The sequence below is a fragment of the Peromyscus maniculatus genome, chromosome X (assembly GCF_049852395.1).
Source record: "Peromyscus maniculatus bairdii isolate BWxNUB_F1_BW_parent chromosome X, HU_Pman_BW_mat_3.1, whole genome shotgun sequence".
NCBI lineage: Eukaryota > Metazoa > Chordata > Mammalia > Rodentia > Cricetidae > Peromyscus > Peromyscus maniculatus.
The window spans coordinates 2,033,037-2,056,092 of record NC_134875.1 but is presented as its reverse complement, the minus strand read 5'-3'; the positions used below and the strand labels follow the sequence as shown (position 1 = coordinate 2,056,092).

Below are 23,056 nucleotides of genomic sequence, written 5' to 3'. Positions count from 1 at the left end.
AAATAAACAAATCTCCCAACACAGTTTGACACTATAACATGTGTTTTTCAGGAACTGATCAAATAAGAAAGAAAAAAAGGTCAGAATATAGATTTGAACAGTATTATCAGGCAAATTAATCTAATTGATATTTAGAGAGCACTACATCTCCAAGCAGGATAAACCACTGTAGTGGGTAGCCATTCCAGCTTTGATCTGGAAATTCCAACCCCCATTGAGGCTTCCATAACTGTCACACCTATAAGGTGGGGCCAAGGGAGGACCCTGGAGACCCGAGATCAAGATGCACAGCACTCTCTCTGTTCCTGGACCCTGGAAGGTGGAGGTAGACCGAGCAGAGTTCTCCAGAGAACACCATTGGACTGCAATACACCTTCCCCAGACCCCGCAACCTACCTATCCCTTCATTTGTAAGTTACCCACTAAATAAACCTCCCTTTTTAACTACGTGGAGTGGCCTTAATAATTTCACCAATAAACCACTTTTCTTTAGTGCAGATGAAAAATTCAGCAACATCAACAAACACCAATAAAGCACAAAGGACATAGATATCTCTCCACTGTGAAGTTGAATTCAACTTAATTCAACATTAATGTGAATTAATGAGTAATAATGATGGGCTGGCAAGATGGCTTAGTGGGTAAAGATGCCTGTCAGCAAACCTGGTAACCAGAGTTTGATTCCCAGGACCCACATGGTGGAAGGAGAAAAATGACTCCCACAAGTTTTCCTCTGACCTATACACACTGTGGTGTACACCCCCACTCTCACATAAATAAATGTAATAAAATAAATTTAAAAAGAAATCTACAGTGAAGTGTGGCATGGTAGTGCACATCTTTAATTCCCACACTCAGAAGACAAACACAGATGGATCTCTGAGTTCAGGACAGCCAGGTCTATGTAGAGAGACTCTATCTCAAAAAACAAAAAGCAAACAAATCAACAACAAAAACATGTAAAGCATGGTAGCACATGCCTGTCATCCCAGCACTTGGGAGGCAGAGGCAGGTGGATCTCTGTAAGTTTGAAGTCAGTCTGGTCTACATAGTAAGTTCTAGGACAGCCTGATCTACATAGAGCGACCCTGTCTCAAAAAACAAAGGAACAAACAAACAAAGCATGGTGCTGTATGTCTATAATCTGCACTTAGGAAGCAGAGGACAGAGGATCCATGCAAGTTTCAGGCCCACCTAATTTACTTAGGGAGCTCCAGGCTTACCAGAAGATCCTGTCTCAAAATAGCAAAACCCAAAGGACCCCAAAAGCATGATAAACATTCAATATATATGTGTGTGATAGTGTATATATGTGCAGTGTGTATTGGATGATGTGTGTCCCTGTGTAATATATGTGGAATGTGGAAGTCTGAACTGCATAGCATGTATGCACAAAGAATGGAGGTGTGGTGTGTGTGCATCTGTGTCTCTTAGGAAGGCATCCATCCCATGTCTCAAGGGCAGGGCGGTGCTAGAGCCCCACCAGACTCTCTAGGCAGGAAGAGGAAACCTTGACCATTGGCAAGGTCCCTGGGCCTGGACCTGGTTCACGCTAGTGCTGTTTTGGTTGCCAGCCTTGTAGGTCAAGGGAAGAAAACCAAGAAACGGACAAAAAAGAAGCTTGGCCTTGGGTGGGTGAGCAGGCAATAGCCTGAGACTAAACCAAGCTAACTTGAACAGACAGGGAGCCATAGAAGGAGGGGGAGCTGGTGAGTTACAGGTGGCAGGAGTCAGGTATGTGGGTGATGGTGATAGAAGGTCCTAAACATCTGTGTCCCTAAGTTCTTTCCTCAGGTTCTTTCACATGGGAACTTGGATCCCTGAGCCTGCTGTTTGTGCACAAATGTATGAGTCTTCGTGTTGTGAGAAGCATGTATTTGAGGGTGTGTGTATGAAGAGAGAGAGAGAAACAGGTACGTATACTGGAGATCAGTCTGAAAGGCCTTCCTCCTGGGACAGGTGGTTGCAGGTGGGGCATGAGGAAAAGGGTGGTTGCTCCTACCGGCCCCTGGGGAGGAAGCTGAATCACATAGGGGCACATTTAGCTCTGATTTACCCCTAGCCCCACTCCTTCCCTTTCTGTCCCCCATCTCTGGGCAGCCAACTCGAATTGAGGAGGAGGGGCTTGAATGGTCTTTAGAGGTTCTCCCATCCCCAGGCTTTTAGCCCTTTGTCACCAGGAAATGAAGATAAAATAAGGGGTCTGGCTTGGGTAAAGAAGGTAAGGATTTGCCATGAAAAAGTAGTGATTCTGGGTCAGGTCCAGCCATCTCCAGCCTCAGTTTCCCACTTAGTAGATGAGGTGCTGTACTAAATAGTTTCTCACAGCACTGTCATACCAGATGTTCTAGAAAGATGGACCTGTGGGGTAGGGGCAGGCAGGATGGAGGTTGCTGCTGAACCAAGATAGGGACTGGACTTGAGAAGGGTGGTCCTGGGGACTGACCTAAGAAGCCTGGGGCAGAAAAGGAAATTGGAGGCCAGGAACTTACTTCCTGGTAGATGGAGGAAGGAGGCCAGGGGAGGCGGGAGGCTAGGGGAGGCGCGTGAGGGAGAGGAGGGGGAAGTCTCCTGTTCAGGTCATTCCCTGAGGCTGGGTTGGGGCGGGGCCGACAATGGAGAGCAGTCTGAGCACTGGGCCACCTTCACGCTGCTGCCCAGCTGCCCAGAAGCCCAGGAGCTGAAGCAGGTAAGGGGCTGTAAAAAGGCTTTGAGAAGCACACTTGGTTTCTCTTGTCCAGTCCTTAGCCCTCCAATGGTGGTTCTACCCAAGCTGCTGTTTGGGCAGGGGGAATCTTAGTGTTTACCTCTGATGCCTAATCACCACAGGCTCTTGTGAACTGCCTGGATGGAACCTGGGTTTTGTGTGTTGTTCTGTCTGACTGTTCTTTATATTCCCTGCCCAGGCCTAAATACAGCCTGGACCTCCATCCTGTGAACGCACCTTCAGAGAGGTACCTGCCTCCTGGCACCTCTATCCTGTACAGTGACCCTGGAGTGGAGGCTGACTTGGCCCCCGTGACAAGTGTGCAGCCACCCCAACCATGCTCCTCGTGTCCACCATATCTGGTAAGGTTACAGCCACTGGGTTTCTGCTACCCTTGCTTGGATGAGCCAGGTGGGCTGGGTGGGTTGGATGAAGCCGAGAAGGCCCTTTTTCTAGAACCTCTTTCCCTTCTTGTGAATGGGTAGCAGGCTGTCAGGAGGGGTTGAAGGGCAAGCACTACCTGCCTCCCAAACCACACACTTCCTTAGAAGTCCCTTTTGCTGGGAGCCAGGAAATGGGCAGTAAGACCAACAAGGGGTTCAAGGTACCAGCTGCACAGGCCACCATCCCTAGCATTGGAACTTCCTCATTCTAGGGAGCATACACAGCACCCCACTAATTTGTCCCTTGTCCCTCTCACCCTTGCCTAGCTGTGCCTGGGCCTCTTTCGCCCCCTAGCTCTCCCAGCAACAGCAGCCAGGAGGAGCTACTGGATGACCGAGACCCACTGCTAGTCCGGGCTGAACTGGCCCTGCTTTCTACTGTCTTTGTGGCTGTGGCCTTGAGCAATGGCTTGGTGCTGGGAGCCCTAATACGACGGGGCCGGCGTGGACGCTGGGCACCCATGCATGTCTTCATCAGTCATCTGTGCCTAGCTGACCTGGCTGTGGCTCTGTTTCAAGTGCTGCCCCAGCTGGCCTGGGATGCCACTGACCGCTTCCATGGTCCTGATGCCCTGTGTCGGGCCGTCAAGTACCTGCAGATGGTGGGCATGTATGCCTCCTCTTATATGATCCTGGCCATGACGCTAGACCGCCACCGCGCCATCTGCCGCCCTATGCTGGCATATCGCCATGGAGGTGGAGCTCGCTGGAACCGGCCAGTGCTGGTGGCCTGGGCCTTCTCACTCCTTCTCAGCCTGCCTCAGCTCTTCATTTTTGCTCAACGAGATGTGGGAAACGGCAGTGGAGTGTTTGATTGCTGGGCCCGATTTGCAGAGCCCTGGGGCCTTCGTGCCTACGTCACCTGGATTGCCTTGATGGTGTTTATAGCACCTGCCCTGGGCATTGCTGCCTGCCAGGTTCTTATCTTCCGAGAGATTCATGCCAGTCTGGTGCCAGGGCCATCTGAGAGAGCAGGGAGGCGCCGCAGAGGGCACCGGACAGGCAGTCCCATCGAGGGAGCCCATGTGTCAGCAGCCATGGCCAAGACTGTGAGGATGACACTGGTGATTGTGATTGTCTACGTGCTGTGCTGGGCACCCTTCTTCCTTGTGCAGCTGTGGGCAGCGTGGGACCCAGAGGCTCCACTGGAAAGTGGGTGTGGGTGTGGCTAAGGCTGGGGGTGAGGGAGGTAAGGGCTTGGCCATACATATCCAAGTACTCCACTTGCTACCTTTATGCCCAACTAGTGGGTTCACATGTGGTGCCCCCATGGCTTGCTAGCGTGAGCAAGGGACACCCTGAGCTTCAACCTGGACTCTTCTCTCCTTCATAGGACCTCCCTTTGTGCTGCTCATGCTGCTGGCTAGCCTTAACAGCTGTACCAACCCCTGGATCTATGCTTCCTTCAGTAGCAGCGTCTCCTCAGAGCTACGTAGCCTGCTTTGCTGTGCTCAGAGGCACATCACACCCAGCCTGGGACATCAAGATGAGTCCTGTGCCACGGCCAGCTCTTCTCTGACCAAGGATACACCCTTCTGAGCATTCACTGGGCTCTTTCCATCCAAAGGCTCACTGTAGCTCGAATGTCTGGAGTTGGCCCTGGGGGCACCAAGAGAGGGGTACCTTGGCTGTTCTTGGTCCTCCCTAGGTCTCATTGTCCCCAGGTATGCAAGAAGGAATGTTCCAGGACTACAAGGAAACCCTTAAGTTGGCTCCTTTGTGCCAGACATGGGACAAAGGACATGGGACAAACTGGGGCAGAGGCTTCAAGATCTAGGAGGGGAACAGTAACAGAGGTGCTTGTGCGTCTTATCCTGGCAATACCCTGTGGGTGAAGAGGAGTCCCAGGGAGCTGAAGGAAGGACCAGGATGGGGCTAGTAGAACTTCCTGTTATTCCTTCTGCCTATCTTCCTAATAAAAGTTGCAATTCATTTTCCACATGGAAAAGGTTTCCTCAGACCAGGTAAATGGTGGGTACAGAGGCTGCAATAAAGACAAGGACCCCCACAACTATAGATATACACATGGTTGGAAACCTGTGATATGAGCAACCAAGATTGCACTTTTGTGAGCAGTCCCTAAATGACAACAGGCCGAGCCATGTCAGAGGGCCCTCTTTCCCAAGAGAAGCTGCTGAAGCTGTTCAACCTTCTGTCTTGGCATCTGGCCTCTAGCAATGTAGGCTCTCAGAGCTGTACTGCACCTGACCTGTTTAGCCCCACAAAACAGAGTGTAGGTTATTACAACAGCAACCAGTGCATGGGTCTTTATGAATTGCTGCAACTTCCATCTTCCAAGATTTCCACAGCCCAAGATTTCCCAGAAAAGGCACAGAAGGGTTTATCTCTAGCCTCCTTCCTTTGTTACTTCTCAAAGAGGCCTAGAGCAGGGCTGTGGAGAGGCAACAGGCCTAGGGGATGTGGTCTGGTGACTGCTGGAGGGAAGCTGCCTCAGAGCGCCTTGCGAGTTGAGTCTGGACCCTGGGGATTGGAGACTGAGGGGGAAACTGGAGCCCCGGGGCCCCGGGAGAAAACTTTGTTTTTGCCAAAGCTGCTGCAGGCCAGGGGCTTCAGATTTCGGGTTCCTAGACTGGGGGGTGCTGTAGATGCTAGCCCATGTCCCTGGCGGACAGCAGCTTTTCCCAAGAGCTCCTTAAACACAGCGTCCATGTTCTGGGCCACAGCCTAGCAGAAAGGAAAAATGGAGGGCACAGTGAGTTTCCCCAAACTGAGACCTTGGTTACCACATCGCAGCCGCAGCCAGGCTCTCTTCTCCAGGGGACATGGGAGAGACTGCCTGAGCCTCCAGGCCACCTCCCCGACTCCATTCCAACTATGTTCCTCCAGTCACTTTGAGTGTTGCTTGTCAGACAGTAACTTCTTGGTCTGGCTCTGAAGAGAAGGCCCCTCTGAGCCCTGGGTTCCCCCTCTTCTCACCCATACTCTTTCTCTGGCTGACATCACAGCTTCCATTATGGTCTCTGGGGCTGTCAACATGCTGGGGACTCCTGGGTCAGTGTCTTCCCCTGGGTCTCCCAGCTGCCAGGCTTTAGTTCCTGTGTGTTTACCAGCCTTCCCTAGTCTCCCTAGGCCGAGGAGTGGGGACACTCTTCCTAAGACTTAGCAACTGTCTTCAAGGATTTCCTGCTTAGTTCATAGGGGCTCAAAGGATCCACTGTATAAAGGGGACTCCCCAAGTTGTGGCATTCATCAGAGCCTTGTTCTGAGACTATTTTGCTTCCTCAGTCAGCTGTCCTTTCACTCTCCCTGGCTTGCTAAGCAACTAAGCCTAGCTCTAGGTGCCAGCCTTGAAGTCTATCCTGGAGCCTCTAGCCCACACCAACCTAAACAATCTGGCTTCTCTCTAGCTCAAGAGTGTTGTGAGTTCCATACCACAACTGGGCTGATGATCTACTGCTCTCTCATCTCTGCTTCTGTGCCCCTAACCCTGTCCCACCCACCCCGCCTCTTCCCCCTTGTCCCCATGCCCCTCCCTAGATTGTGAGTTGACTTGCTGGCACCAGGTGCCCCTGGATTGGGACCAAGGACAATAACAGTGAGCTTCACCTTGGGGAGGTCAGAGACCATGTAGAAGAGGCACCCCTTCCCGGCCCCATAGTCAGTCCTGGCTCTTACCTTATCCATCTCCACATGTTGCTCAGGGGAGATGGGGACCAAACAGTGTCGTCTGTGCCCAGAGGGGCTCACAGCCTCAGGTGGGGTGCCTAATTCCAGCCTACAAGGCATAGATAAGAAGATTGGCAATGACCCTGGGAAATCCTTGACCTAAGCTGGCAGTGCCCATCTTTTAGGTATGGCCAAGGAAAGAGGTGAGCCTCCATGGTCCCCAAATTCCTCTAGAACCTCTTCCAGCCACAAATAAGGATGACTCTGTTCTGTCCACACTTAGTGTCCTTTTTTTTTTTTTTTTTTTTTTTTTTTTTTTTGGTTTTTCGAGACAGGGTTTCTCTGTGTAGCTTTGCGCCTTTCCTAGAACTCGCTTTGGAGACCAGGCTGGCCTCGAACTCACAGAGATCCACCTGGCTCTGCCTCCCAAGTGCTGGGATTAAAGGCGTGCGCCACCACCGCCCGGCCACACTTAGTGTCCTTTATGCAACAACTCCCCCAATCACATGTGGCCAAAGCCTGAGCCCACATCCTCAAGCTTAACAGTGCAGGTAGCCTCTGACCCATGGTGCTTGCTATTTCTAACAGCACACATGGGCTGAGGGGTCTTTCCAAAGGCCTGTCTTCTCCTGGCTCACCGATTGGTAAACTCCGAGGTCAGGAAGCCCTCTGGATGGCTCACAGATTCTGCTGTGGCCTGCACACCAGCTGTCTGCTTCTCATCCCTGGGAAGGGAAAAGACTGGCTTGCTTTGGAATCCTTCCTGGCTGGAGCTTGGAGGTCAATGTCCCCTTCCTCCATCAAAGGAGTTGGGAATAGTTGTTCTTGGGTGCAACCCAGGCCTATAGACTCTGTTTTAGGGTTGGGGAGGGCAGCAACCTTGGTTAGAACAAGTCCTATTTAATCATGTCAGAATGACAGTGGCTACTTCCAGAAAGAAGGCCTGGAGACTCTATGCTCAGGATGGGCTAAAAAGCAACTATGAACATCACAGGCCAGGGGATCCAAGGCAGATACAATGTGACCCTCCCCAGGGCTACAGCTCACTCACCCCTCAGGCAGTGTGATGTACTTATGGGGAATGAGTCCCTGCACACCAGCATGCTCCCCTCGCCACCAGTCACTTGATGCCCGAGCATACAGCCGTAGCACATCACCTCGCTGGAATGTCAGCTCCTGGGCTGTCCGGCCAGTGTAGGCAAAGCAGGCCACAGCCTCCACAACTCCTTCCTGGTCTGTCAGGAAAAGACGGTCAGGCTGAGGGTAGAGTGGGTACACAGGTAAAGGATGGGGTAGAGCCTCCCTGCTTGATCCCTCCTCACCATCCTCCTGAGCTGTGGTCCCAGCTTCCAACTCCAGCTCCCCAACAAGGTTCTCCAATTGGCCATCCCTGATGTTTCAAGCAGAGTAAGGCAGGCTTTCCTCCACTAAATTCCCTCTCCCCCAAGAAGCCCCCAAAGCATACCCCAGGCAGCTGGCAGAAGGTGGTGCCATGCACTTCTCATAGATGGGGCCTGGCAACATAGTCAGGGGTGGGAAAACTCGAGCTGGTTGAAGGATAAGAGTCTGCACCAGCTGGTTCACCCGGCCCTGCAAGGCTACAGGGTCCTGCCCAGCAGGCACAGGCAACAGTGTGGGCCCAAAGCATACAGCCAGGTTGTAGGAGTCCATCATGTTCTCATCGCTGTACTGGGTCAGGCTGGAGAAATGCACAGGTCATAGGCAGGGAGCTACAGCACTAGTGACCCCTTCACCCCCAACAGCCAACTGGCTCCCCAGAAGTACTCACTGGTTGAGGAAGGTGAAAAGATATCGCAGGACTACTAGCACGGGTCTGGGCAGTCTGGACAGCAGTTGGCTCACAGGCTCCACCCGCTCACCCACAGCCTCCAGTTCTGTGGTCAAGGCAGCCCAAGAGAGCAGACTGAGTAAAGTTGTAGCCACTAGCATTAGTGGGTGGTCCTCCTACCCAGCTGGCCTCAGGCCTCACCTGCTGAGGCCAGCAGCTCGTTAAACATGTCCAAGGGGAAGAGTGGGGGCTCCAGGCTCCGGAAGTACAGCTTCAGTACCCCAGCCACTGAGTCTAGGTCATGAGCAGTACAACCTTCCTTCAGAGGATCCTCCCCTGTGGAGAGTAACATGGTAAAATGAAGAGGTTACCCGTGCCTACTGTAGCCACTGCCACACTTATCCATTGGTCCTCACCTCTTTCAAAGGCATCTCGGATCTCAGAGATCCGGGCCTGGGCACCTGATACCCGGAAGATGCCTTCATGCTGCAGGCCTATGGAAGACAAGGAGCTGATAGGCAGAATCCCTTCTCTCACAAATACCCAGTGCCAGGGTGGCAGAAGATAGGCTACACTTACCATGGACGTTAATGAAACGGATACAGCTCTCCACCACAGCGGGCACAGGTTGGCCTGAGCTCTGGGGAGAGAGACCACATTTATTTCACTAGGACACAGCAAGTCCTATGGTCATTCTATCACTTTTCTCCTAATAGTGTTATAGTGTAGTTTATTGGAATCTCCATGAAGAAACTGATTTGCTGGTGCCATCACTTTACCTTTTATTTGTAAATTGTTGCAACTGTAATAAGGCAATCAAAATCCAGGTGTTGACTTTCAGTCAAAACACTGCAAAACTTATATCTGCTCATTTAAATGGTCTGATTCTTATGAATACTCTAGGTACATAATGGCACAATTGCAAATGATACTGTTATTTTGCTTCCCTTCTGTCTGAGACAGCACCTCATTAACCCCAGGTTGGCCTAAAACTTGCTATGTAGCTGAGGCTAGCTTTGATCTCCTGATCCTCCTGCCTCCAACCATTAAGTGCTAGATTACAGGCTGCACCGCCACACCTGGCTCTTTCAGATCTCCACTGCATTCCTTTTTTTGCTGTTTAGAATTGTCAAGGCCATACGGGCTAGAAGTATGGCCTATAAGCATCTTGTGCTGATCCTAATCACAGGGGGGGAACTCTGGACATCTTATCCCTAAAAATGTTGCAGCCCCAGGTTTTCTTTTCTTTTTTTCTTTTCAAGTATGTATTTAATTTTTAAAGATTTTATGTGCATTGGTGTTTTGCCTGCATTCATGTCTGTGTGAAGGTGTCGGATCCCCTGGAACTGGAGGTACAGACAGTTATGAGCTGCCATGTGAGTACTGGGAATTGAACCCAATTCCTGGAGCTCCAGGTTTTCTGAGTTTAAGAGTTCCCTTTAAAGCTAGGTGGTGGTGGCACATGTCTTTAGTCCCAGCACTTGGGAGACAGAGGCAGGCAGGTCTCTGTGAGTTTGGGGCCAGCCTGTTCTACAGAGTGAGAATCTGTCTTAAAAACCAAAAAGCAAACAACAGTAACAAAAAAAAAAATAGTTCCCTTTAATTGTGTACAGGACACTGGGAAGCCCAGGGAGACCTCAGCGGCACTGGCAAATGGCCTGCATAGGAAGAGGCACTTGAGCTCCACCCAGGAAGGTTGGGACTAGAGAACACTGGGATTAGGCAGTTGCTTGGGCCACCAAAGCTAGAGAAAGACCAGAAGGGACAGGGATGGCCTCCAATGAGTTGGAGTGTGGGGCAAAGCAAATACCCGGATAAACTTCTCCAGATCACCTCCAAAGAGTCTCTGGTTACACTGGGAGCTAGGAAGGGGATGGACGCTCTTGTGGAATTTTCTCTCTGTGCACTGGGTCCTGAAAAGAATGGGAACTTCCTCTTAGGGGAACAAGCCATGGAGAAGTCTTCCCATCCCTAAGCCAGCCAGGTCACAGGGTGCTGGCAGTAGAGCTAGAGCTAGACAGTAAGAATAGGGAGATGGGGACCTCTATATATTCCAGTACCTCATCAAGGACTCACCAAGATGTTTTTCGCCCTTCCTTGTTACCTGGAAAGGAGAAAATATTGGTCTGTCTCTCAGGCTAGGGATCTTCAATTAACCCCAGAGAGAGGAGGCTTGGACTGAAAGCTCAGGATGGTAAAAGGATCAAGGGGTAGAAGAGAAGTCAGTACCTATGCTTGGTTAGTCCCTGCATGCCAAACAACCTCTCTGGTCAAGGAGGAGCATGGATCAGATCAGAGGGAGGAGGACAGGGGCAGCTTTGGGTCCTAGAGAGGGTGTACCTGGAGCAGGACCCACCTCGTTGTATGGCTTCCTGCAGCTTTTCATGCTTGGCCTGCAGCTTGGCAAGAATGCTCCGACCACTCAGATACTCCTGCAGCTTCTGGAAAACCCAAAGAAGAGTCTCTAGTTTGAACCTCAACTCAGCCTCCTTTCTGCTGCCCTTTGTGGCCTTGTTCCACCTGTCCAGCCCCACCGTAATGTAGAAGGTCTCTGTCTCCTGCTGCTGGCTCCGTCTTCGGCCTGTCTGTCGGGTGCCCGGGTCTGAGTTTGTGGACTTGAGGGACTCAGTGGAGGGGCTGGCCTGCAAAGAGTCCAGCATGTCCCCATCCTCTGATGCCACCACCTCTAGCAGAGCCTGAAGTGTTGCCTTCAGTGTCTTATTCACCTGAGGGGACAGTGCCAGGGCAGTGAGTAGAGGACAGTGTGAGAGGAAAGGAGCCTAAATCTGCAGAAAGAGGAAAGAAAAGCTACTGCCAACTAGGAAGGAACTGTCAGGGCAGCAGAAGCTGAAAAAAGCTCTAAGGCCTGTTCCCACCCCAGGCTTGGCCATTCATGCCTCTTCTGTCTCGATGGTCTTTTGGTCCAGGCGACTCTGGATGTTTTGGGCTCTGGGCAAAATCTCATCCCGAAGTTCCATCTCAACCTGGATCTCAGCCACCTGCAGAGGGTAGTACCAGGGACTAGGCCAGGGCACAGAACTCAGACAAGGCATTAAGGATAGGCATGAGGAAACATGGTACATCTCTGTTGCTTGCCTCCAACTCCTGAGTGCTAGGATGAGAGGCATTTGCCACCATGCCAGGTTTATGAAGTGCTGGGAATAGAACCAAGGGCTTCTTCATGCATGCTAGGTAAGCACTCTACTCTAAAAGTTTATGAGATGAGGACAGATGTCAGGTTAGAAATGATGCTGTATGCCTGATGTGGTGGTGCACACCTTTAATCTCAGCAGTCAGGAGGCAGAGGCAGGCAGATCTCTGTGAATTCAAGGCCAGCTTGATCTACAGAGAGAGTTCCAGAACAGCCAGGGCTACACAGAGAAACTCTGTCTTGAAAACCAAAAAGAAAGAAAGAAAGAAAGGAAGAAAGAAGGAAGGAAGGAAGGAAGGAAGGAAGGAAGGAAGGAAAGAAAGAAAGAAAGAAAGAAAGAAAGAAAGAAAGAAAGAAAGAAAGAAGTGATGCCGTATGCCAGGTGGTGGTGGTGCACGCCTTTAACCCCAGCACTTGGGAGGCAGAGGCAGGCAGATCTCTGAGTGCGAGGCCAGCCTGGTCTACAAAGCAAGTTCCAGGACAGCCAGGCTGTTACATAAAGAAACCCTGCCGGGCAGTGGTGGTGGTGGTGGTGGTGGTGGTGGTGGTGGTGGTGGTGGTGGTGGTGGTGGTGGTGGTGGTGGTGGTGGTGCACACCTTTAATCCCAGCACTTGGGAGGCAGAGCCAGGAGGATCTTTGTGAGTTTGAGGCCAGTCTGGTCTACAGAGCGAGATCCAGGAAAGGTGCAAAGCTACACAGAGAAACCTTGTCTTGAAAAAAAACAAAACAAAACAAAACAAAACAAAGCAACCCTGTCTTGAAAAATCAAAAAAACAAAACAAAACAAAAACATCCAAAGGAAGGAAAGAAGAAATTATTCTGCATGCTATATTTCCTCCCAAGTGTTTATTATGAAATTTGTTGGTGGTGGTGTCAGTTTGTCTGTTTGTTGACAGGTTTTTACACTGAAGCCCAAGCTGTGGGTTTCATTATGTAGTCCAGGCTAGCCTTAAACTTAGGGTAATCCTTTTGCCTTCATTTCCCCAGTGCTAGGATGACTGACATGCACTACCATATATGGCTACAAAGAGTTTTCAACGAATAGTGTATGGACAGCCATCTGGACTGCTGTGGTTGCACTGTGTTTGATGGCAGCCCCCTAAGTGAACTGCCACAGCAAACTGTTCTAATGGGCCAGAGGCCATGCATTAAAGAGCTGAGAAATAAGGACCTTCAGCATCCTAGAATTTCTTGTTTGTTTTGTTTTAGCAAAGTGTAAATTATGTGACTGACCCACATTAGCATTAAGTCCAGAGAATGTGAAGCCCTTCGAAATCATGCTTGGGCTTTAAGGATAGCAGGAGTAGGGGGTGGAATAAACTAACCCTCACCTCATCACCTTCATGGGGCTGGTAGTCAAAGTGTGGATCGGGACAGAAGGCCCTGGCATGAACCTCAACCACCTTGGCCTTGTCCCCTGGAGGATCTAGGGCCTCCAGGGCCTCTTCCAGGCTGCCCAATCCCTGCATCTGGGAGGCTTGGGTGCGGTTCTCAGCAGCTGTGTAGCTCCGGAGGGCCTGCCCCAAGGCCAAGTGGAAACCTGTGTCACAGCACTGGGAAGAAGCAAACAGACACTGTTGTGGGCCTGAAGCCAGAGCCAACGGCTCCAAGCATTTAAGCTCCAATACCAAGGTCCACTTGCCTGCCCACACAGGACTTACATCCATGAGGTCCAAGATATCATGCAAGTAGTAGTTGCTGACAGCGGCATTGACACTGGCCAGGCTGAGCAGGTACTCGTTTCGGGCCTTAGTGCAGTTAAGTTTGTGCTCCAAGAACTTGGCCTGACGCTGCTCAAGACACCAAGGCACACCAGGGTCACCCATATGGAGCCCACTCTTATCTCTACTTTTTCACATTCCTTCTGCCAACAAGCATGCCCAATGTGCCACAGTCCCTCATACTTAACTTGACACGCACTTCTTTATGCTGCCACACACCAACCCTTGGTGCACCCTCAGTGCTCAGTGCTACTGTGAAGAGTCTCCTACACAACTCCCAGAACCTGTCTTGACTCCCTAGGTCTTAACTGGCTACTTTTGATCTCTTGGCAAGGGCTGATCCCCTCACCCCCGCCCTTACCTTGGTTTGAGTCCCCAACATGCCTCACCGTCATTCTCCAAAGAAGTAGAAGTAGGACACATAGAAACAGATGGCTAAATAAAAGGCATTCATATTCAGACCCTGTGACAGAGGTATGAACTAGGAAAAAGTATGAGAAAGCCACTTAGGCTCCACATGGGGGTGGCACAAAACAAAAGCCATTGCTCTAAGCCCCACTTAGCTTGGAGCCTCTCCATTCTTTCCATGGGGTCCCCTTGAATGCTTCTCCCGGAATGGCACCCAGTCTTACTCATCCCGAGTTCTTGTGTTCCTAAAAACTCCTAAAAGCTAGCTAGGAAAAAGTCATCCAGGCTTAGAGTACTACAGCTCTGTGCTCTAGCAGGGCTGTGGGACAACATGCTTGGAGCATAATGTGATAGAATCAATCTTTCACTGTGTCTTTCTTTCCCTATCTTTCAGGTCTGTTGAAGTCTCTGTAGCATTGTCTTTCTACATCTCAGAGCTATCAGGTCTGACCAGGAAGAAAAAAAATCTTGCTAGAGGCCTATGGTTCTTCCCCCACACTTTTGCCCCAGGGACAGCCAAGAGCTTATAGAAAGAAAGGCCCCCTGGACAAAGGCCAGAGCCGTCCGAGCTGGACAGAGAGGGGGCCCATAGCTTTCCAGGCCCACCTTCTCCACTAGCCGCCCTCCTTTCTTGAGAGAGCTCTTTCGTAGGGGCCCTGTCTCAGTGGTGGTGACAGTAGTCGTGGTGCTGGCAGAGGCAGCAGTGCTGGTGGACAGGGCATTCCGGCCTGATCGCTTCTCCTCCTGCCGCTCAGCTTCCCGGAGTTTGCTCTCAGCATTCATGCTCTCCAAGTGGTACACATGATACGTCTTCTTGGTCTGCAGGGAAGCCCAGGAAAGGAAGCCCTGCTGAAGGTCATGACCAGGAACAGTACCCCTTAGCGCCCCTGGGATTCAGATCTGAGGGTTGGGCCATTTCACCTAAGTATGTTGTCATCTAACCACTCTGTCCCCAGAGCATAGAGGCCTGCTGTGTCCGTTGCCGCCCCCCCCCCCCCCCCCCCCCCCGCAGGGCTCAGGTCATCATCCCTGAGCACCCATTCTCTTGAGCCTCACTGGGAGATGCAATGGCATGGGACTGTTCCTGCTTCCCCCTGATCAGCACACAGTGGGTCCTGCTTACTGTCTGGAGTTCTGAGACCATCTCCAGGAGCTCATCCTGAAGCTGCTGCACCAGGTCCTTACTCTAGAGATGAAGGGGTATGTGTGACCATAGCATTGCCTCCCACCATCCTGTGACAACCCATCCCACCTGAGATTGGTACAAGCCAACCTTGAGCTGCAACTTCCACCTGGCCCCCCATGCCTCTTAACCACAGTACCTCCAGATAGATCCCCATGGGCTTTGTTACATCCTGAGGCCCTCCACAACTTGTGTTACCCTACCTTTTTGACTATGCGTCCCACATCCTCAGCAATATGACTCAGGCGCTGAGCCAGGGGCCCAGCCAGCACCTCGCTGAGGGCGGCACTTTCTCGACTCTGCTGCCGTGTGTGCTCCAGCAACACAGACCAGCAGTGCAAGGGTGACAGGAGAGTCGGCTCCTTCCTGTAGCAGAGGAATACTCAGACCAGGGAGCCTAGGTCTTAGGCCCTGCAAGGCACTGCTGCCAGTGTGGTACCTACCGGAAGCTTTGCTGCTCCCGGCTGCTGCCCCCCAGGCGACCACTGCGGCTGGCAAAGCGTTCAGCCAACTTGTCCAGGCCCCGAGAGTACTCCAGCTCCACCTCTGCCCGGCGCCGCATGAACTCAGCTAGCTCCTGCAGCAAATCTCGCCGCAGCTCTCCCTGAAGCTCCAGGCAACGGAGCTGCTCACTCAACTGTGAGCGCATCTCTGTAAGGGGACCTCGGTTCAGGCCTGGCCGATATGCACGGTGTGAACCAACCAGGCCAGTAAGAGGTAAGGGAGGCAAAGACAGACAGACAGACAGACAGTCATCCTGTCCACACCAAAGGTTCCTTGGCACCTGACTGAGCTAAAATCTGGAACTAAATGCAGAAGAAAGAAGGGTGCCCTGAAGCAAGGTACCCAGGCTCAGCAGCCCTTGTGCACTTGGGAAGGGCCCTGAGGCAGAAAACTCTGCTGTGGCTTCTAAACAGAGACAAGAAGCTGCTCAGGGGCAGGACTGCTGTGGCACTCTGCCAAGCTTTCAGGGACTTCAGGCCAGGTCAAACTGGTCCCATAGTGTTCTGGTAAAGGTTGATAAAGTGAAGGGACAGAGGAGCTGGACTAAGTTTTCTGTTTGTTGTTTTCTACTGGCAGTTACCCACCCCAGAGTTTTTCCCTCTATCTTACAGGGGAGTCATAGCTGAGGGCCCCACACCACCACAGGCCTTTTGACATCTTATCTCTGGCTTGATTTAGCAATACTTCCCTCACCCATATCTCAAGCAAAAGCTGCCTGTCTTGCAAGCTGCTAGCAACATTATGCCCCACATCCCCAGACCAAAGACCCAGATGAGCACCACAACCCACGTATCAATACATCAAACAAAAAGACACACTGTCTTGGCATCTAGAAAGCAGGATGTCCACAGATAGGTCTTCAGCCATATCCTTAGAGCAGAACACTAATTGATTTCTTCATTTAGTGGAATGGTGACTTCACATCTATTTCATTCCAGGCATATTCTAGACACAGTGCCTGCTCCGTTGGAGTTGGGACCATAGTGGGGGACAGATAGCACGGGAAAAGAGCCATGGTAGATTGGGAAGAGAGCCATGGTAGAATGACCAGGAGCAATGATTGGTACTTATAAGATGCACACACAGGCCAAGTGTGGTGGTGCACATCAGTAATACCAATACTCAGAAAGTACAAGCAGGAATATCCAAAATTCAAGATCATCTTTGGCTACATCTTTGAGGCTTGCCTGGGCTACAGGAGACACTGCCTTAAAAAAAGTATACAAGGGCTGGAGAGATGGCTCAGGGGTTAAGAGTGCTAACTCTTCTTCCAGAGGACCCGAGTTCAATTCCCAGCAACTGCATGGCAGCTCACACCTGTCTGTAACTCCAGTTTCAGGGGACTCCGACACCCATGGCAAGACCACAAATGTACATAAAATAAAATAAAATAAAATAAAATAAATAAAATAAAATATATTTTTAAAAAAGTATATGCCGGGCGGTGGTGGCGTACACCTTTAATCCCAGCACTCGGGAGGCAGAGCCAGGCGGATCTCTGTGAGTTCGAGGCCAGCCTGGGCTACCAAGTGAGTTCCAGGAAAGGCGCAAAGCTACACAGAGAAACCCTGTCTCAAAAACAAAAACAAAAACAAAAACAAAAGTATACAAAAAGCAAGGGGGAGCCAGGCAGTGGTGGTACACACCTCTAATCCCAGCACTCGGGAGGCAGAGACAGGGGGATCTTTATGAGTTTGAGGCCAGCCTTGTCTATAGAGCTAGTTCTAGGACAGCCAGAGCTGTTACAACAGAGAAACCCTGTCTCAAAAACAAACAAACAAACAAACAAACAAACAAAGCAAGGGGGAGGAATCTGGAAGGAGGGGAGGGGAGCAGATGACCAAAAACTTGTGGTCCAGGATTCCAGCTGAATGCCCAGGAAAAGGCAAGCCAGGGGGTAGAGCCCTGTGGACTCGTTTCATTTTCAGGGTCCCTCTGGCTACTGTGTAGAGCCCAAGGGGCAGCTACTACACTTGTCTAAGGAAAATATGGTGGGTACTGGGAGCCAGTCTGAAAGGCAAGCCCCAGAGATAGCTGTTCAATAGAAATACACTGTGACGAGATCAAAATGGGTGGACTTTTGTCTTGACAGTGACTTTCCTAGGGCTATGAGATGAAAGGCCTCCTTAGGTATCTCCTGCCCAGACCTCCCCATGTCCCCTTCTCATTTCCTTTCTCAGTATGTTCCCTGCCTGCTCTCAGACTTCTTTTCCTGAGTCCAGGTGCTCCAGATCCAGCTGCCTGCATGACCTACTCATCAGCCTTCTACCCTACACACTGGACTCTCTTGGGGTGTGCTTCTTAACCTGGTCACTGGAATTGCTAAATTTCTACCATGGGGACAAGTCAGGCAGAAGGGAGTGTGTGTATGTGTGTGTGTGTGCGCGCGCGCGCAAATCCCCAACACTGAAGCCAAAGCAAAGCCCACAATACCAAGTGTCGCTGTCACCAGCCTCCTGTGGTTGAAGTGGTGTATGCCAGCCAGCCACTCATTAGGATGAGTGTTAATGCTGCTGACTTCAATTAGGGGAGTCTCTATTAAATGAGACTAAAGGTTTTGAAGAATGGCAATTTAAGTTCATTCCAAGCAGGGTCTCAAGAGTCCCCAGCAAGGCCTTCCTTGTAGGTTGACCTGCCCTCCAAAAAGGATGTGCTGCCAAGGAGGGACCTATTACAGCTGCACAATGCTAAGTGCATCAGCAGACCACAGTATTGTATGGGTTCTTCACCAGTAGCAATAGCACTTCCGGTCTGAACATGCACACCAGCCGGTGTCACAGAGCTATAGATTGCAAGCCAATTGCATCTGAGGTCCACAAAAGGCAGGAAACTGCTGCCCCAAGACTCCAGGCTGTGCCATGGCAGAGCTTTCAGATCTCAGCTCAAAGAGATCTCTACCAAACTAGCTCTGGCCCTTGTCTAGCCCCCATGTGCTCTTGGCACCTTGGCTGTCCTTTGCAGTAGTTATCATCATACATGAAATCAACTGTGTACAATTTTTCTCTCCTCAGGCCTATGAACCACCAAGAAGGACTGCTTCTCTTTTATACAATAAAGTATTCCCAGAGTCTAGAGCAAAACATGTTAAAAAAAAAAAAATCTGGCAGCTGAGTGTGGTGGCACAGGCTTGCCATCCCAGCCCTGGAAGGTTGAGGCAGAGGATGCTGCAAGTTACAGACCAGCTTGAGTAAAATAATGAGTTCAAGACTAGCCTGAGCTACAAACCAAGCTCCAGTCCCGCCCACCCAAACAAACAAACAAAAGAACTGCTGGCAAAAACGAGTGAGAAATCCTGCATATTTGCATTGCAAAGCTGGGACCCAGGCCCCTCCAGCACTTCCTGTGAGTCAGGCATTCACTCTCACTTCTGCTGACCAGTGGAGTAGAATAGATGGCCTCCAAACCGCGACTATGCTGACCTTTCAGAATTTAAAGTCTGAAGACAGTGCTCCTGTTCCAGCATAATCGGAAGACCTTTTTTCCTTTCTTTGAGGGAGGGCCATGAGAAATAAAAGCCACAAAAGCTAGACACTCTGAATGAGCAAGGGCTATCTTAAAGACAGTCTTGTGCCAAACTTCAGTTTCTTGGTGAGAACTAACTGACGTGTGTTTGCTGATTGAAGTGATTGAAGACTTTTCAAGGTCCTTGGGCTTCATGACAATGTTGTTTTTTTGTTTGTGTTGTGTTTTTTTTTTTTTTTTTGATACAGGGTTTCTCTGTAGCCCTGGCTGTCCTGGAACTCACTCTTTAGAACAGGCTAGCCTTGAACTCAGAGATCCACCTGCCTCTGTCTCCCAGAGTGCTGGGATTATAAGGCATGCACCACTACCTCCCAGCTGCTTCTCAACATTTTGAGGAAGTAGGATAGGATCTTTGTCTCCACCTGCTGGCTCACCCTCTGCAGTCACCTCAAGCTGGCTCTGGACACCAAGATGAGGACTGGGTCAAACTTTCAAAGGCAGCTATGCTCACCACTATAGCAGCAACACATCACTAAGGCACACTTTGGTATAAGTTGCTTGCACCAAATAAGAACATTGGAATTGCACCTACAGGTTGGAAAACTCCAATGGTCATTTTATTCCTCTTCTTGGGAGCTGTTGTGCTATGTGACACTGCTTCTCTGAGCTTGTATCCACAACAGGTTAAAAAAAAGAGTGGTAATGGGCGTCAAGATATCAGGAGGCAACAAGAAACTGGGGGAGGGGCAGTTAGATGCTGCCTCCTTTCCTGTGCAAGAGTTACCTACCACACCCTGAAGAAATGAAGCTGTCAGCTAAGAACTTACAAAGCTTATTTGCATGTGATTTGCATCGACCTGTTTGCCAGAATCCAGAGGTCTAATATCCTAAGGCTGTAAAGTCAGTCCAGCTGAATTTCTCTAACCCACATTCAGTCTTTCAACTTGACCCAGGGCCAACAACCCTAATCCGCAAGCAATTTAAGTGCCAAAGGGAGGTGAAGGTGCTAAGGCTTCATGGATTCTAGTGGTGTTAAGAGTGAGGTGTCAGGCCACCAGCAAAGTCAAGGCGGCCCATTACATCCAGCTAGAAAGCCACCCTCTCAGTCTGCCCTTCCCTCAGGCTACCAGAGTCATTGCTGCCTGAGTGAGCAGCAGGCGAGCCAAGTTGAGTACAGAGGCGGGAGGAAGGGCATGGGCAGGCAGTTGAGGCCAAAGGCTCCAAGAAGCAGGGCCTGTGCTCCCTCCTCCACCCCGTTCCGGGGATATCTGAGGTTCAGCAGCGGGCACTCGGGGGTCTACGCGGTAAACCAGGCCTGAAGCGCCCTCTCACCTTTGACTTGTGCCTCATACTCAGCCTGCGGCCCCCGCTCCCGCCGCAGCTTCCCGTGCGCCGCCATGGTCGAGGGCTCAGTGCGCCTTCGAGTCCCGATGCTTCCACGCGGCGGCAAAGCGAGACCGCGGAGCACAGGGACCAGGGGCGCCAAGGCCAGCACAGTCCGCCAGCTCCGCCCTGCCCCGTCTCGCCCCGCCCCCAGCACGGTCCCCCGGAGGGGCGGGGCGACCAGGACCAAGCGCTGCCTGCTGCTTGAGTGGGCCTCTTAAGGACAAGGCGCCCCTTCCCAACACACGGCTCTTGAGGCAGGCTGTCTTGCTCTGCTCCTCTACATAGATCACCTTGAGCCCTAAGATTCAGCATCAAGCAGCCAAAGCAAGAGAGCCCCATCATGCCTGGGGCCACCTATTGCTGTTCCTCACCATCTGCACAAAGCTATCTGTGGTCCCCAAAGTCAGACCACACCCCTGTGCCCACTGGCCCTCAATACTAGTGGACATTGGCGCCATAGCTGCTCCAGTCCCAAGACTGCCCCTAGATGGCCTCACTCCCCCAGCCTCCCTGAACATCAGATGCCATCCTCCTTCCCGGAGTCACAGCCCTGACTGAGGCCTAAGGGAGCCCTGATAGCTAATGGGAAGTTCCCCAGAGAACTGCAGGCCTGTGTTCCTTCTGGGCCCCGAGGGGGAGGAATAGTGTTCAGCTACAGTTCCCCTTCTACTTAGCACCAAAGGAAAGAACTAGCCTCATTTCCCCATAGGTAGTTACCACTTCCTGCTGCCGGAAGAGACTCTTTTTGTCTCTTTTCCCTTGCATCTTGCACCTGTAGGGACCTATACTCTGAGACAGCCTTGGAGCAATTCCTATTGCCTCTTTTATCTATGGATAAAGGGGATTTGCCCCACCCCCACCAACTCTAAGCCAGAGGGCAAAACCTACTCATCAGTCAATTTGTGATGTTTTGTATTACAAGTTTTGAGATAGGGTCTCATTCATAGGGCTTCACTCTGTAGCCTTGGTTGGCCTGGTACTCCTTACACAATCCAGGCTGGCTTCAAACTTGAGGCAATCTTTCTGCCTCTGCCAAGTACAAGAATTACAGGTATGTACAATCACACTAGGCTTTTCTACTCAGTTGTGAAGGCAGGAGGCAGATGACAATCCACCTGTCTTCAGTTCAATGGAGAGAAGGCCCTGGGTGGGGCATACAGATAGTAAGAGAAAGGCAAGGAACTTAGGTACTAAAATACAAAAGGAGTCCAGACCTGTACATGCACAAATGGATATCAAAGTGCATGTGAACACATATGACACTGACCTGGAGTTCTGGCAGGAGGGGGAGACTATTCTGGCTCTTCAATTGTGTGCAATCAACTTTCTTGGCCAGAAAGAATACTTACTCCCTAAGTTCTTGGTCTCTACTTGCTCTTAGTAACGAAGCCTTTCTCTAAGATGCTGCCAGGTGCTCACAGAGCCTTGAAGAAAAGGCCTGGAAGCTAGCTAGAAGTTGACAGGCCCAAGTCTTGGACTTCCAGAAGCTGGTATCAGAAGTAGCAATGTTGGAATCCTCCATCAAGTCAAGCAAGCTTGTATGTCTTCTCACAACACATGAATGGGCATGCATCCATGTGAGCTGCTTTGTCAGGAGACACATTCCAACAGTGCCTCACACAAGTCCCCTTATTTGTCAAAGCAACCCACCCTACCTGCCTTCCATTCTATCTGAGCCTTGACTAATCCTCAGAAGTCCTTCATCCACCCAGCAGAGCCCAGCCAGGGCAGGATTCAGAAATCAGGCACATAAGAAATGGCCACTGAACTGACCTTCCAATGTTCTCAGTCCTTCCTCCAGGAATCTGAATGGTGCCCCATTCAGTCCCTTGGCATGAAACTGAATGAAAGGCAAAATAGAAAAGTTGAGTGATTGCCCTGGCTCTTAGGACACTTGTTTGGCATCTAAAGCCATGAGTGAAACTGCTTTTTGTATCTTTAGCTCATGTTCCCCCTTTTTTGTTTTTTTTGAGACAGGGTCTCACTCTGTAGCCCTGGCTGTCCTGGAACTCACCATGTAGACCAGGCTGGCTTTGAACTCACAGTAATTAGCCTGCCTCTGCCTCCTGAGTGCTGGGATTAAAGGCATGTGCCAGCACACCTGGCCTATTCCTTTTTGGCTTAAAAAAATCTTATTAGATTTATATTCACTTAATTTTATGTATTTTGCTTTTATATGTGCAATGTGTGTGGGGGGGGGGGAGGCACGCGCGCTTGGTGCCCATGGAGACCAGAAGGTCTCAGATACTAGATACTGGAATTACAGATGATTGTGAACCTCCAAGTGGGTGCTGGGAATTGAATTGATCCTCTGAAAAACAAGTGCTCTTAACCACTGAACCTTCTCCTCAGCTCCCTTCTTTTTGGCTTTTTGAGACAGGATCTCATTCATTTGCTGTGGTCAGACTGGAACTTGCTATGTAGACCAGACTGGCCTTGAATTCATAGAGATCTGCTTGCTTCTGCCTCCCAGTGCTGAGTCTAAAGGCATGCACCACCACCTCACCTGGCTAGCTCCTGCTTTAAGACTCCAAAACCTGCAGGGCAGGGTGAGAGTTGGTGAGTGGTGGTTCAGAGGCAAGCCAGGGTTGCAGGGTGACTTCCAGGCCAGCCCTTATAAGCTACAGAATGAAACCCTATCTCAAAAATGAGATAAGCTGGGTGAGGTGATGCT

The 23,056-nt window shown here is 50.8% G+C and overlaps 2 protein-coding genes across 5 annotated transcripts; one reads left to right on the top strand and one right to left on the bottom strand.

Annotated features, from left to right (window-relative positions):
• Nucleotides 1-2,991: 2,991 nt before the first annotated feature.
• Nucleotides 2,992-4,830, top strand: Avpr2 (arginine vasopressin receptor 2). 2 transcript variants are annotated; one of them, XM_006992461.4, is made up of 3 exons: nucleotides 2,992-3,069; nucleotides 3,418-4,302; nucleotides 4,484-4,830. In XM_006992461.4, exons 1-3 carry the CDS (start codon nucleotides 3,045-3,047, stop codon nucleotides 4,687-4,689), a joined length of 1,116 nt encoding a protein of 371 aa, XP_006992523.1. In that variant the 5' UTR covers nucleotides 2,992-3,044; the 3' UTR covers nucleotides 4,690-4,830. The 2 variants fall into 2 exon arrangements, with proteins under 2 accessions (XP_006992523.1, XP_076418471.1); XM_076562356.1 differs by having other exon boundaries at nucleotides 3,418-4,214; nucleotides 4,484-4,801.
• Nucleotides 4,831-5,402: 572 nt separating this feature from the next.
• Arhgap4 (Rho GTPase activating protein 4) lies at nucleotides 5,403-20,831 on the bottom strand. 3 transcript variants are annotated; one of them, XM_006992460.4, is made up of 22 exons: nucleotides 20,329-20,515; nucleotides 15,474-15,681; nucleotides 15,234-15,396; nucleotides 14,971-15,033; nucleotides 14,454-14,666; nucleotides 13,380-13,508; nucleotides 13,050-13,271; nucleotides 11,464-11,565; nucleotides 11,101-11,292; nucleotides 10,923-11,007; nucleotides 10,643-10,670; nucleotides 10,377-10,479; nucleotides 9,146-9,206; nucleotides 8,983-9,060; nucleotides 8,768-8,902; nucleotides 8,567-8,672; nucleotides 8,243-8,476; nucleotides 8,100-8,167; nucleotides 7,829-8,012; nucleotides 7,416-7,502; nucleotides 6,787-6,886; nucleotides 5,403-5,835 (listed from the first exon to the last, which is right to left on the bottom strand). In XM_006992460.4, exons 1-22 carry the CDS (start codon nucleotides 20,393-20,395, stop codon nucleotides 5,602-5,604), a joined length of 2,862 nt encoding a protein of 953 aa, XP_006992522.1. In that variant the 5' UTR covers nucleotides 20,396-20,515; the 3' UTR covers nucleotides 5,403-5,601. The 3 variants fall into 3 exon arrangements, with proteins under 3 accessions (XP_006992522.1, XP_042124774.1, XP_076418469.1); XM_042268840.2 differs by having other exon boundaries at nucleotides 15,474-15,705; nucleotides 20,329-20,512; XM_076562354.1 differs by lacking the exons at nucleotides 15,234-15,396; nucleotides 15,474-15,681 and having other exon boundaries at nucleotides 20,329-20,831.
• Between the last annotated feature and the right edge of the window lie 2,225 nt (nucleotides 20,832-23,056).